Here is a 15,684-nt window from a genome sequence, read left to right as displayed (position 1 = left end):
CAGGGGAACATGGATGTTATTGATTATACACGGGAACATGGATGTTATTGATTATACACGGGAACATGGATGTTATTGATTATACAGGGGAACATGGATGTTATTGATTATACACGGGAACATGGATGTTATTGATTATACACGGGAACATGGATGTTATTGATTATACACGGGAACATGGATGTTATTGATTATACACGGGAACATGGATGTTATTGATTATACAGGGGAACATGGATGTTATTGATTATACACGGGAACATGGATGTTATTGATTATACAGGGGAACATGGATGTTATTGATTATACAGGGGAACATGGATGTCATTGATTATACACGGGAACATGGATGTTATTGATTATACAGGGGAACATGGATGTTATTGATTATACACGGGAACATGGATGTTATTGATTATACAGTGGAACATGGGTGTTATTGATTATACAGGGGAACATGGATGTTATTGATTATACACGGGAACATGGATGTTATTGATTATACAGGGGAACATGGATGTTATTGATTATACACGGGAACATGGATGTTATTGATTATACACGGGAACATGGATGTTATTGATTAGACAGGGGAACATGGATGTTATTGATTATACAGGGGAACATGGATGTTATTTATTATACACGGGAACATGGATGTTATTGATTATACACGGGAACATGGATGTTATTGAATATGCACGGGAACCTGGATGTTATTGATTATACACGAGAACATGGATGTTATTGATTATACAGGGGAACATGGATGTTATTGATTATACAGGGGAACATGGATGTTATTGATTATACAGGGGAACATGGGTGTTATTGATTATACAGGGGAACATGGATGTTATTGATTATACAGGGGAACATGGATGTTATTGATTATACACGGGAACATGGATGTTATTGATTATACACGGGAACATGGATGTTATTGATTATACACGGGAACATGGATGTTATTGAATATACACGGGAACCTGGATGTTATTGATTATACACGGGAACATGGATGTTATTGATTATACAGGGGAACATGGATGTTATTCATTATACAGGGGAACATGGATGTTATTGATTATACAGGGGAACATGGATGTTATTGATTATACACTGGAACATGGATGTTATTGATTATACAGGGGAACATGGATGTTATTGATTATACAGGGGAACATGGATGTTATTGATTATACACGGGAACATGGATGTTATTGATTATACACGGGAACATGGATGTTATTGATTATACACGGGAACATGGATGTTATTGATTATACAGGGGAACATGGATGTTATTGATTATACACGGGAACATGGATGTTATTGATTATACACGGGAACATGGATGTTATTGATTATACAGGGGAACATGGATGTTATTGATTATACAGGGGAACATGGATGTTATTGATTATACACGGGAACATGGATGTTATTGATTATACAGGGGAACATGGATGTTAATGATTATACAGGGGAACATGGATGTTATTGATTATACAGGGGAACATGGATGTTATTGATTATACAGGGGAACATGGATGTTATTGATTATACAGGGGAACATGGATGTTATTGATTATACAGGGGAACATGGATGTCCAGAGGAAACAACAGTTTGAAAGAGACACTTTGCTGTTCAAAAAGCATTAAGCCTACTGAGCTTTCTTCCTCAGTCAGATAATTGGAAGCTTCTTTGTAAATGTATACAATGCTTCTTTAGAGAGGCTGTGTAACTATGCGCCCTTCAACAACAATTGTTATTGATATCTTTCAGATTGACCAGATTTTGGGGGAGGAGCCGGAGGTGAAGGAGAGGCTGTTTGCGGTGCTGAAGCAGTATGCTGCGGAGAAGAAGGTTGATTGGCTGGCCTCTGTCCTCCCAGACATCCTCACCACTGACGAGCAGCAGACGCTCATCGGCAACATCAGGTACCGGAGTCTCTGCTCCCTGGGCATCATCCAGACTGTGTTCAGTATAGGTTCTTGAGATAGAGGAGGCAGCCTACCACCTGTACTCCCTTCTAAACATCACTCAGGCCCACGGAGATGTACAGTGGGGCAAAAAAAGTATTTAGTCAGCCACAAGTTCTCCCTCTTAAAAATATGAGAGAAGCCTGTAATTTTCATCATAGGTACACTTCAACTATGACAGACAAAATGAGAAAAAACAATCCAGAAAATCACATTGTAGGATTTTTAATGAATTTATTTGCAAATTATGGTGGAAAATAAGCATTTGGTCACCTACAAACAAGCAAGATTTCTGGCTCACAGACCTGTAACTTCTTCTTTGAGAGGCTCCTCTGTCCTCCACTCGTTACCTGTATTAATGGCACCTGTTTGAACTTGTTATCAGTATAAAAGACACCTGTCCACAACCTCAAACAGTCACACTCCAAACTCCACTATGAGCTGTCAAAGGACACCAGAAACAAAATTCTACACCTGCACGAGGCTGGGAACACTGAATCTGCAATAGATAAGCAGCTTGGTTTGAAGAAATCAACTGTGGGAGCAATTATTAGGAAATGGAAGACATACAAGACCACTGATAATCTCCCTCGATCTGGGGCTCCACGCAAGATCTCACCCCGTGGGGTCAAAATGATCACAAGAACGGTGAGCAGGCCTCCCGGGTGGCGCAGTGGTTAAGGGCGCTGTACTGCAGCGCCAGCTGTGCCATCAGAGTCCCTGGGTTCGCCCCCAGGCTCTGTCGTAACCGGCCGCGACCGGGAGGTCTGTGGGGCGACGCACAATTGGCCTAGCGTCGTCCGGGTTAGGGAGGGCTTGGTCGGCAGGGATGTCCTTGTCTCATCGCGCACCAGCGACTCCTGTGGCGGGCCGGGCGCAGTGCGCGCTAACCAAGGTTGCCAGGTGCACGGTGTAGCCTCTGACACATTGGTGCGGCTGGCTTCCGGGTTGGATGCGCGCTGTGTTAAGAAGCAGTGCGGCTGGTTGGGTTGGGTATCGGAGGACGCATGACTTTCAACCTTCGTCTCTCCCAAGCGATGAGACAAGATAGTAGCTACTACAACAATTGGATACCACGAAATTGGGGAGAAAAAGGGGTAAAAAAATAAAATAAAATAAAAAAAGAACGGTGAGCAAAACTCCCAGAACCACACGGGGGGACCTAGTCAATGACCTGCAGAGAGCTGGGACCAAAGTAACAAAGCCAGTAACACAATACGCCGCCAGGGACTCAAATCCTGCAGTGCCAGACGTGTCCCCCTGCTTAAGCCAGTACATGTCCAGGCCCGTCTGAAGTTTGCTAGAGAGCATTTGGATGATCCAGAAGAAGATTGGGAGAATGTCATATGGTCAGATGAAACCAAAATATAACTTTTTGGTAAAAACTCAACTCGTCGTGTTTGGAGGACAAAGAATGCTGAGTTGCATCCAAAGAACACCATACCTACTGTGAAGCATGGGGGTGGAAACATCATTTTTCTGCAAAGGGATTGTTTTTCTGCAAAGGGACCAGGACGACTGATCCGTGTAAAGGAAAGAATGAATGGGGCCATGTATCGTGAGATTTTGAGTGAAAACCTCCTCCTATCAGCAAAGGCATTGAAGATGAAACGTGGCTGGGTCTTTCTGCATGAAAATGATCCCAAACACACCGCCCGGGCAACAAAGGAGTGGCTTCGTAAGAAGCATTTCAAGGACCTGGAGTGGCCTAGCCAGTCTCCAGATCTCAACCCCATAGAAAATCTTTGGAGGGAGTTGAAAGTCCGCATTGCCCAGCAACAGCCCCAAAACATCACTGCTCTAGAGGTGATCTGCATGGAGGAATGGGCCAAAATACCAGCAACAGTGTGTGAAAACCTTGTGAAGACTCACAGAAAACGTTTCACCTCAGTCATTGCCAACAAAGGGTATATAACAAAGTATTGAGAAACTTTTGTTATTGACCAAATACTTATTTTCCACCATAATTTGCAAATAAATTAATAAAAAATCCTACAATGTGATTTTCTGGATTTTTTTTCTTCTCATTTTGTCTGTCATAGTTGAAGTGTACCTATGATGAAAATTACAGGCCTCTCTCATATTTTTAAGTGGGAGAACTTGCACAATTGGTGGCTGACTAAATATATTTTTGCCCCACTGTACATTAAATCCTTATTTCCATTTAGATATCCTAGTACAACCCAGGTGGGATGCAGCCTTCTAATATCCCAATTTCGGAGTCCCAGTGAAAAGTAATAGTCTGTGGGGACTATTGTGCGATGGGTGATGAGTGTTTAAACAGGCTTTTCCTTTTGCTCATTTTGCTGGTGGAGGGATTACGGGGGTCTTAATTAGTGTCAACCATTATCACACTGTGCTTTAGGTGGACACCATCTGCTGCAGACGGGGCTCAGGGTAAACCCACAGTGACCCTCCTGTTAGGTCAAACTAGTAGGGGTTTGAGTGAAACTGCATAGTCTCAGAGCCAAAATGGAGACTAGTCTTGAGCCAAATCAAATGGGTTAGTGACAGACCTGCCAGAAGATTTGACGGTGTTCACAATAATCACTGATGATCAGAAGTTAAGCTCAACCAAGGCAAAGCCAGTTTTAGTGTGGCTGTTTGAAATTCGACCTGATGTATTCAAATTTTGCCAGCACTATTTTTGTCTGAGATCAGCTCAATGATCGGCCAATTTTGTAATCATTACTGTCTCTACCTTTTTGCATGAGATTTGTTTCTTTGTGACCTCATCTGAACTCAGAGAATGAATGCTGGCAACTATGGCTGAAGACTCATATTGTCAGACATGTCAATGAAGAAATACTTGCACAATAATTTATCTTATGTCAGTGTGTGAAAATGAGCAACAAGACTCTCACTAAACCCTTAATCCAAGTACACTAAACCCTTAATCCAAGTACACTTTTTCCTTTAGATGTGTGGAGATTACTGTTACTTCCATACCCTATGAAGGGGGTTAGTTAGAGAGGGAGACGGGCATCTGTCATGTGAAATGAAAAGTCTTTAATCTGATTGGTTGGTATGCGGAATCCATCTGAGGGATTGGTTGGTATGCGGAATCCATCTGAGGGATTGGTTGGTATGAGGAATCCATCTGAGGGATTGGTTGGTATGAGGAATCCATCTGAGGGATTGGTTGGTATAAGGAATCCATCTGAGGGATTGGTTGGTATAAGGAATCCATCTGAGGGATTGGTTGGTATGAGGAATCCATCTGAGGGATTGGTTGGTATAAGGAATCCATCTGAGGGATTGGTTGGTATGAGGAATCCATCTGAGGGATTGGTTGGTGTGAGGAATCCATCTGAGGGATTGGTTGGTGTGAGGAATCCATCTGAGGGATTGGTTGGTATAAGGAATCCATCTGAGGGATTGGTTGGTATGAGGAATCCATCTGAGGGATTGGTTGGTGTGAGGAATCCATCTGAGGGATTGGTTGGTGTGAGGAATCCGTCTGAGGGAACGTTGACCATGTGGTCATCCGGCTGGGGTCTTACCACAGTGGGGAAACTTTACCAATGAGCTATAGCCAGACCACAGCTTTGATTATCTGACCATAACCTCTCTTTACTCGAGGAAGTCAACTACACAGGTAATTAAGGTGGATGTGGTGGATTGTGTGGGTTGTAGTTCAACGTAACGCAGTTGAATCATCTCAGCGTCACTTACTGGTATATCAGGTAGGTAGTGATACCTTATGACTGGGGCCTTGAGTTTTTCTTGATCACGTGACCAGACCAGAAAAAAACTCTGTCCTAGTGATGTGATTAGATACCTCGTTTGGGGCGGCAGGGTAGCCTAGTGGTTAGAGTGTTGAACTAGTAACCGAAAGGTTGCAAGTTCATATCCCCGAGCTGACAAGTCGTTCTGCCCCTGAACCCACTGTTCCTAGGCCTTCATTGAAAACAAGAATTTGTGCTTAACTGACTAAAATAAATAAAAAATAGAGGTTGTTATACTGTAAGATGCGGTACTATTTAAATGCAAAGCTATTTTGTCCAATAAGAACATAAGGCAGTGATTCCAGATCACCAGAGGACAGTGAGACCTTCCTTTGGCGTCGTTCTAAATATAGACTGAGTGGCATTTAACAAACCATGGAGATGTTTGTTTTAGTCCACTGACTCTCTTCCTCTCTCTTGCGTCCCTCGCTCTCCTCCTCCTCCCTCTCTCTCTTCCACCTCCGTCTCTCTCTCTCTTACTCTCTTACTCTCTGCCTTCCTCTTTCTCTCACTCTCTCAGAGGGATTTCTGTGATGGATTTTATCCTCATTATTCTGCTTTAAGCTCTTGCTCATCTGTGGTTGGTGAGAGTTCACTGCTGGTGATGGTTCCTGGATGCACTATGCAGATTCTACCCCATACCGTTATAATGCATTATTATTTCAAAATTCAGTTTATGAACCTATGCACTTACTCACGTTTATTGATTTACAATCCTGATTCTGAATTATGACAGAGTACTAACTCTAATGAGCTGTTTTGGGTGAGTACAGTTTTTTATTTTGTATTATTGGTTGTTTTGAACTGTGGTACTTGCAGTTGTCTTGCAGTGCTGTCTTGCTGTTTCAGTACAGGTAGGGGCACCGCAGTCAGTGTAATGTCATACTTGTCATATGTGGGCACATAATTACCCTGGTACAGTACTGTCCCTGTGCACTTTTTTTCTGAGCGGTATTCTGTGTTGGGTGGCAGCTCTTTTTCAGAGACTTGTTTTAATGTTTAAACTATTTATTGTTGAGAGGTCTGAATATTGACTCTCAGCACTTGAATAGATCAACATGAAATATTCTAGGATTTTGTACCAGATTATACGATGCTTTTTGTCTCTGGCGATTCCTAGAATAAGCGATAAACTACAACTCCTAATAAGTGATGGGCCTTGTTTATTATCTACTGAAGTGCCCTCTTCCTGGAGACCTACCGTCCTGTAGGTGTTCACTCTAACCCTCTTCCTGGAGACCTACCATCCTGTAGGTGTTCACTCTAACCCTGTTCCTGGAGACCTACCGTCCTGTAGGTGTTCACTCTAACCCTGTTCCTGGAGACCTACCGTCCTGTAGGTGTTCACTCTAACCCTCTTCCTGGAGACCTACCGTCCTGTAGGTGTTCACTCTAACCCTGTTCCTGGAGACCTACCGTCCTGTAGGTGTTCACTCTAACCCTGTTCCTGGAGACCTACCGTCCTGTAGGTGTTCACTCTAACCCTGTTCCTGGAGACCTACCGTCCTGTAGGTGTTCACTCTAACCCTGTTCCTGGAGACCTACCGTCCTGTAGGTGTTCACTCTAACCCTGTTCCTGGAGACCTACCGTCCTGTAGGTGTTCACTCTAACCCTGTTCCTGGAGACCTACCGTCCTGTAGGTGTTCACTCTAACCCTCTTCCTGGAGACCTACCGTCCTGTAGATTTTCACTCTAACCCTGTTCCTGGGGAGCTACCGTCCTGTAGGTTTTCACTCCAACCCTGTTCCTGGAGAGCTACCGTCCTGTAGGTTTTCACTCCAACCCTGTTCCTGGAGAGCTAATGTCCTGTAGGTTTTCACTCCAACCCTGTTCCTGGAGAGCTAATGTCCTGTAGGTTTTCACTCCAACCCTGTTCCTGGAGAGCTACCGTCCTGTAGGTTTTCACTCCCACCCTGTTCCTGGAGAGCTACCGTCCTGTAGGTTTTCACTCCAACCCTGTTCCTGGAGAGCTCCTATCCTGTAGGTTTTCACTCCAACCCTGTTCCTGGAGAGCTCCTGTCCTGTAGGTTTTCACTCCAACCCTGTTCCTGGAGAGCTCCTGTCCTGTAGGTTTTCACTCCAACCCTGTTCTTGGAGAGCTCCTGTCCTGTAGGTTTTCACTCCAACCCTGTTCCTGGAGAGCTACCGTCCTGTAGGTTCACTCCAACTTTAATCTAGCACACCTGATTTGAATAATTAGCTAGTTGATAAGCTGAATCAGGTAAGTTACAACTGGGGTTGGAGTGAAAACCTACAGGAGGGTAGCTCTCCAGGGAACGCCTACTCTGTGAAGTGTGCAATAACTCAATTCGCCCTCGCACTCCTTCAAACAACACAATCTTTGAAAACTTTGTCAAAGGGTAAAATCTACAAAACTTAGTCCACTCTGTTCATAACAGATTCCAGTTTTGGAAGCCGAAAACTGTATTGAGATCAAATGTTTCATTGATGACAAATTAGTAGAATGGCGGACAAAATCCATCTCGCTCCATCTTCTCCCACTGACGGCCACTGTGCTTCCTCTCATCACCATATTTGGCAGTGAGTGGAAACGCCAACCGGATGCTTCACATTTGTTCATCCGGTGAAATACCTTTCTCATTGGTTTATCTGCGATTGTAGTCTGTGAAAATGTTACCCTAAAAATGACTGAGCTGAAGGGGCTTTTGATAATTTGAGTGATTAATAGATTTCTGTTGGATGTTTTGGTACAGTATATGACTAATTGTCACCAGATTGATTGCGTTTTGAGGAAGCAGAGGAAGGGAATCTAAACTGTCTTCTTTAATGTGATGGTGTAGAAGTGCTGTGAGTGCAGGGATTAATCCAACAGCCTCCTCACACAGTCAATTGTAGCATTACTCTATCTAGAAACAATCCTGGGCCAACAGCCTCCTCACACGTTTACAGTAAATTATAAACTGGGTGATACGAGTCCTGGATGCTTATTGTCTGACAGCCGTGGTATATTAGACAAAACATGGCTTTACCCATGTGTCAATATTACCGCATATCTAAACAGTAACTTTAATAAAATAAATAAATAATCCTTATACCAGACATTATCTCATAGAATTACCCCTTTCTTTTCCCACATGTCCAATTCCTTTTGAGGTGCTTGTTCTTGGCTTTACTGTAACAAATCTTTGTCAGTTGTTCTGTCCTCTTTAAGATGTATCTGTGCTTCTGTATATGGTTTCAAAGCTGCCTTCTTTGCACTCAACTTCCCCATATAGAAAGCATCATATAGCACCCAGACTCTGCAGTAATTAATCATTCCAAGAAAACACATCTGTTTATTTTATTTTGTTTTTATTCATAGGTTTTGGTACTTTCAAAATCACATTTTTTTCTAGAGGGGTTCAGAATACACCCTTCTTGAATTATAATATATCCCAGATAAACAACTTCGGTTTATCACGGTTATCATTTCCTTTTATTTATTTTATGGCCATATACGTCAACTGCAGTATATATTTTTTTACATCTTTCACAAGTAGGATTAGCCACTAAAATATAATCTACATAAATCAAAATGTAACTTCCCTCTGGGGGCTCAAATCTTCCTAAATTACTAATAATTACTTTTAATAAAATCTATAATTTGACTTCGGGACTACTTATACTGAAATAACTCCCTTAATTAACCCCACATCAACGGGTCCTTGGGACCATAACACGGAGGGTACAGCTTCTAACTCCTCTTCCTGTTACTAAGTTAAAAACAAATCGTTCTGTCATTAATCGGGCCCCACGTCTAAGTGGACCCCAGGTTAAGTTCTCGCTTCTCCAATTCAGTTTTCATCTATACCTGTCTATAAATGAACTATGCTGGTCTCCACTCAGTAACTGTTACCAATCAGTAATTCATTTTCCCTAATGAACCCATATCCCCAATGCCAGCCATTCCTCAGATGGTTTGTTCACTAACAACACGTGTCGTCCCCCTGTCTGTTCCTATTCTCTGTCTGACTGCCCTTTCCAGTTCTCCTGTGTTCAATTTGAAACTGGCCACGAAACCCTCTAGATCTCTTCTGAATCCCTCTATTCCTGTCTTAGGATGTGCGACTCCTTCTACTGCTCAAGCTACATCCCTCTATGTCCATGCCCTATAGACTTCTATCATGTCTGGTTGTGCTCCATCCCCAGCTCTGGGGTTGGGTAAGGCTATGAGTGGGAATTGGGGTATCGCCTCATCATCATCTAAGCATTCTGTGTCACTTCTGTCTTCTCTCAATCCTGGCTTATTATGAGATTCTAACCTTTGTAATGCTCCAGGTCTCCTGCTCCTCACCCCCAGTCTCTCCCTCTCATTCTCCTCAAATTCCTTCTGATCTCTCTCACTTTTCCTTTGCTTTTCTTTCTCTTTGCCTTCTGCTCTCTATCTTGCTCTCTTCCTGGCCCTCCCTCCTCTTCCTACTACTCCCAAACCATCAAGGTCACTTTGGGCTCAGCATAGAGCGGGGGAGCCCTTCTCCGTCTGCCTTTCCTGCTATTTGTCTGACGCTCTTTCTCTCTGTTCTTTCTTACGTGTCTTTTCTTTCCCATAACAGTCAGTGTCAAGTTTGGTTTCCGTTCCTGTTGTAATGCTAAGTCAATGGTTGCCAATTCAACACCTCACAGTCTGTGTCCTCTGAATCCTCACTGTCATTCCCCTCATCTAGTTATGCCTGTTCTTCCTCATCCTCGGACTCCTCTCGCTCTCTCATTCGCCTACGTTCCCTCTTCTGTCTATCCCTATACTGTCTCTGTCTACTGTTCCTTGGTGGGGCCTTACAATCCTCTCCCATGTGGCCTGTTTTATCACAGTTGTAGCACTTTCTGTCCTCAGGTTCTATCCACTTTCTACTCTTCCTGTTTCCCCCTTTCGCTTTAAAAGCCTTCCTGCTCTTTCCTGCAATTTCCCCAAGAGTGGCGATCAAATGTTCTGCTCCTGTCTGTTCTTTCTTACTTTTCTTTCCCTTGCCATTATGCTCATGGTGTATAACATACCTCTTTAGTTCTGCTAAAGTGGCAATTCCCCACCGTTTCAGTCTTTTTTATTACTTCAGGTCTCATACCACTCAAAAATGATATTTTCAACTGTTGATGATATGGCCCATCTGCCCCCTGTCTGGGATCTATCAATCCACTATTTGCATTGAATATATCCCGTAATCTTTCCAAATATTGACTACCTGTCTCACTGTCTCCCTGTTTGCACTCATGGATTTTAGAAAAATCAACATGTCTATGGTAGTAATCTCTAAGATTATTACATAGTTGATTAAGTTTATCTCGATACTCTCAATGATCCTGGATCACGACAGATGCCATATATCCCTGTCAACGTTCTACTATTTAAATACAAATCTTTTAATAATTAAATAAAACTCAAACGAATGTTAAACATAGCATATGTTTTATCTGTACAAATGAAATCTCTCCTTTGGGAGTCCACTGTATTTCTATCTAACATTAACATGGCTTAATCATAAATCAGTCCCATCAATAATTTAATATATGTTGCATAGTGTGGGATCCATTATCTACAGTAATTTGCCATCCCTAAGAACTGCATCATATTTCTTTTCATAATTAATTTTAACGCTTACAAAATCACTGTTTTTCTATCTCTATACATTTCCCTGTCCTGTTGGCTCAAAATATGTCCTAAATATTTAACATAAGTCTACCATAATTAAAACTTATTCTTGCTAACTTTATAACCTTGTTCAAATAAAAAATATAATAATATTATAATATAAATTTTACAGCCTTGTTGTGTTAAATTTCTCACAAAAATATAATCTACATACAAAAACAGCTACCTAAGGGAGAATAAAACTCGGAATCCAAACCACCCCTAACTATCTGGGTGAACTAAAATTTAAGAAAAACTAATTTACCAAATCAATCACAGAGAAATATCTACTATCTAATTGTAACAAATTTAGGAGAGTACGAGAATCAGGGACGTAAGAAACTCTTAAAATAATATTTATATTTACTCCTTATTAGTCCAGCACCATTCTCCATCCCACTAAGGGTGGAGCCTTTCGGACTAAAAACATGGACAAGTTTCAAAAAACATCTTCTCCTCCAATAATAACATCATTATCCATTATTTAATTAATCATTAGGTATAATCCCTGCTATTACTTCTGGTTTCAATGAATACTGCCTTCAATAAGGTCAATCAAATAATGTAGGAGTAACAGTTACAGGTAAAACTCCTTTAATAAATCCCACATCTGCCACTCCTTTTAACCATAACATCTCCAGGTATCCCTGTGTCTAGCGTGAAACTTTCTCTCTGCTCTCGCTCTCATTGTCTCTGTCTCTCTCTCTATCTTGCTCTCTCTGTCTCTCTCTATCTTGCTCTCTCTCTCTGCTCTCCTCCTATTCTTGTTCTGTCTTTTCGGTCTGTCACGGTACTGTCTTTGTCTCTCATCCTTTGGAGGAGCTCTACACTCTCGGGCCAGATGTCCTGTTTTGTCACAATTAAAACACTTTCTATCGTCTGATCCTGTCCGTTTTTTTCTCTTCTACTCTTTTACGGGCCTCTGACAGCCACACCCTAGTGGTGTCTAACCCTTCCACTTGCTGCCTCTACTCTGTCCCCACACACCTTGTGCATCTGTTTTATCATGGATTCTAGTTTGTCTACATCTAGACACCCTTCAAACCCATACTTCTTTCTCCACTTAGGACTAGAGGTCGACCGATTATGATTTTTCAACACTGATACCAATTATTGGAGGACCAAAAAAGCCGATACCGATTAATCGGACGATTTTTAAAAATGTATTTGTAATAATGACAATTACAACAATACTGAATGAACACTTATTTTAACTTAATATAATACATCAATAAAATAAATTTAGCCTCAAATAAATAATGAAACATGTTCAATTTGGTTTAAATAATGCAAAAACAAAGTGTTGGAGAAGAAAGTAATGTGCCAATATGCAATATGTGCCATGTATGTGCCATGTACAAATATGTGCCATGTAAAAATGTGCCATGTAAAAACACTAACGTTTCAGTTCCTTGCTCAGAACATGAGAACATATGAAAGTTGGTGGTTCCTTTTAACATGAGACTTCAATATTCCAAGGTAAGAGGTTTTAGGTTGTAGTTAATATAGTATTTATAGGACTATTTCTCTCTATACCATTTGTATTTCATATACCTTTGACTATTGGATGTTCTTATAGGCACTATAGTATTGCCAGTGTAACAGTATAGCTTCCGTCCCCCTCCTCGCCCCTACCTGGGCTCGAACCAGGAACACATCGACAACAGCCACACTCAAAGCATCGTTACCCATCGCTCCACAAAGCCACGGCCCTTGCAGCGCAAGGGGAATAACTACTCCAAATCTAAAAGCGAGTGACGTTTGAAACAGTATTAGCACACACCCAGCTAACTAGCTAGCCATTTCACATTGGTTACACCAGCCATTAGGCTGATAGGCTTGAAGTCATAAACAGCGCTGTGCATGCGAAGAGCTGCTGGCAAAACGCCCAAAAGTGCTGTTTGATTGAATGATTACGGGCCTGCTGCTGCTCAGTCAGACTGCTCTATCAAATCAGACTTAATTATAACATAATAACACACAGAAATACGAGCCTTTGGTCATTATTATGGTCGAATACATGCCTCAAACTTTCTCCAAAGTTTGAATTTTTCCAAAGTTTGAATTTTACCCCTTTTTCTCCCCAATTTTGTGGTGTCCAATTGTTTTTAGTAGCTACTATCTTGTCTCATCGCTACAACTCCCGTACGGGCTCTGGAGAGACGAAGGTTGAAAGTCATGCGTCCTCCGATACACAACCCAACCAAGCCACACTGCTTCTTAACACAGCGCGCATCCAACCCGGAAGCCAGCCGCACCAATGTGTCGGAGGAAACACAGTGCACCTGGCAACCTTGGTTAGCGCGCACTGCACCCGGCACGCCACAGGAGTCACTGGTGCGCGATGAGGGCCAAACCCTCCCTAACCCGGACGACGCTAGGCCAATTGTGCGTCGCCCCACGGACCTCCCGAACGCGGCCGGTTACAACAGAGCCTGGGCGCGAACCCAGAGTCTCTGATGGCACAGCTGGCGCTGCAGTACAGCGCCCTTAACCGCTGCGCCACCCGGGAGGCCCTTAATCATCCTTTCTTCAATAGATTAAAATACTATTTTATCTAATGAAGGTTTCGGATTTTACCCCCTAAATCCATGAATAAAGATTGCTGACCTTATTCTTGCAGCTGAGAATTCAATGTAGGTTGGATCTCATCACCGTTTCTGTCGTGTACCAGTTCGCCACCGGCCTGAAATTGACCTTCAATTTCAGAGGTCAGGTCTTTGTCTTACGGATCCTTGATCTGCCCGTGCACGGTATCGGTGTTCCATGGGATGACAGAAACAGGTATTGAGATCCGGCCCGAAGGTCCAAGTTGTCACGAATTTCTATTCCAATGTTCTAACTGAACTATTTTATAGCTCTGACCAATCCCCAGAGGTTGTAAGGCTCTGGTTAATGAAGAATTAGACAAAGTCCCAGTCTGCAATAGATCAATCCTTTATTCAGAGAGCGCTCTGCCCCACAAATGCAGAGCCAGTCTTTTTGTACACACACACACACACACACACACACACACACACACACACACACACACACACACACACACACACACACACACACACACACACAGGCTACCATAGGCTACTCCCTGCTTAGGCAGGCAATATTTTTCCCACTACCCCCATACATAGTTATCTCGTCTCACAGTTGCACCCTGCTTGCATAGCTACAAAATAATACAATGCCCTAGTTATAATTCTAACCAAGATATACACATCATCAGATTATATTCTTATGATTCTGACACATTCCACACAGTTATTCAGTTTCAGGGTGGAATACTTTAGTCATTATCTTAAACATACACATTCTTCTATCAGAAACTGTTGAGAGTGAAAAACCCAGCAGTGTTGACGTTTTTTACACAAACCGGTGCGCCTGGCACCTACTACCATACCCCATTCAAAGGCACTTAAATATTTTGTGTTGCCCATTCACCCTCCAAATGGCCAACATACACAAAGTCTAAAGTGTTTCAAGGCTTAAAAATCCTTCATTAACCTGTCTCCTCCCCTTCATCTACAGTGATTGAAGTGGATTTAACAGGTGACATCAATAAGGGATCATAGCTTTCACCTGTATTCACCTGGTCAGTCTATGTCATTGAAAAGTGTTCCCAATGTTTTGTACACTCAGTGCATATCTGTCTAAGTAGGAGATACAGGCAGCAATGCAAAGAGTGACAAACATCTGTTTCTAGAGCTCTTCTTTCCTTTCTGATTGTTTGCATGCCGTGGGTAAGAGACTGATCACAGGTGTTATGACAAACCAAGGCTGTCTGATCTTATGTTGGTAGCTGACTGGAAAATTAGCAATAGAATACAATATTATTGTGTACTGTTGATTGCCTATGATGTTACTGTAGAGATATAATATAGAGAGAGATATTATACACTCTAAAATGAGGGGTTCAACAAGGGTTCTTCTAAGATCCTCAAAGTTCTTTGAAGAACCTTAGGGTTCTTGGCAATGCAAATTGCCCCCAAAAGATTATCCTAAGAACCCTATAGGAGGTGGTGTTCATCGAGGAACCTCCTTAGTTGGTGGGGGTTCTTTCAGGAACCTAACTGTCCAATTGAAACATTTGGATTTGAATTTCAAAGGACAGCAGGTGCAGTCACTTAACTGAAAAATGTAAAGAGCTCCTCAATTTAAGGTAAGGTTTGTCCCTTGTATGATCTAAATTGATGTTGTTTTATGATGATACCATCTATCTTTTCATATTTGTGCAAATCTTTCTAAAATAGAAAATGGACACCATTCAATGTATATCAATCAATAAAGAGGTAAGAATATGTACTGTAGGCTATGAGAATATGTTGAAGGCTAGCTGTATTGTGTGCAGA

At 42.1% G+C, this 15,684-nt stretch overlaps 1 protein-coding gene across 1 annotated transcript in view; it reads left to right on the top strand.

The window, feature by feature from the left end:
• The window catches only part of grid2ipb (Grid2 interacting protein b), a 56,314-nt gene that overhangs the window by 4,020 nt on the left and 36,610 nt on the right, over positions 1–15,684 (top strand). The window contains exon 5 of the mRNA XM_090217451.1: positions 1,790–1,944. Within this exon, the coding sequence (XP_090073577.1) occupies positions 1,790–1,944 (155 nt within the window). The remainder of the gene's footprint in view (positions 1–1,789; positions 1,945–15,684) is intronic.

This window comes from Oncorhynchus mykiss, chromosome 23 (genome assembly GCF_057628025.1).
Source record: "Oncorhynchus mykiss isolate SJ-2025 chromosome 23, ASM5762802v1, whole genome shotgun sequence".
Classification (NCBI taxonomy): Eukaryota; Metazoa; Chordata; class Actinopteri; order Salmoniformes; family Salmonidae; genus Oncorhynchus; species Oncorhynchus mykiss.
Note: the sequence above shows the minus strand (reverse complement) of the source record. Positions and strands in the feature narration are given on the sequence as shown.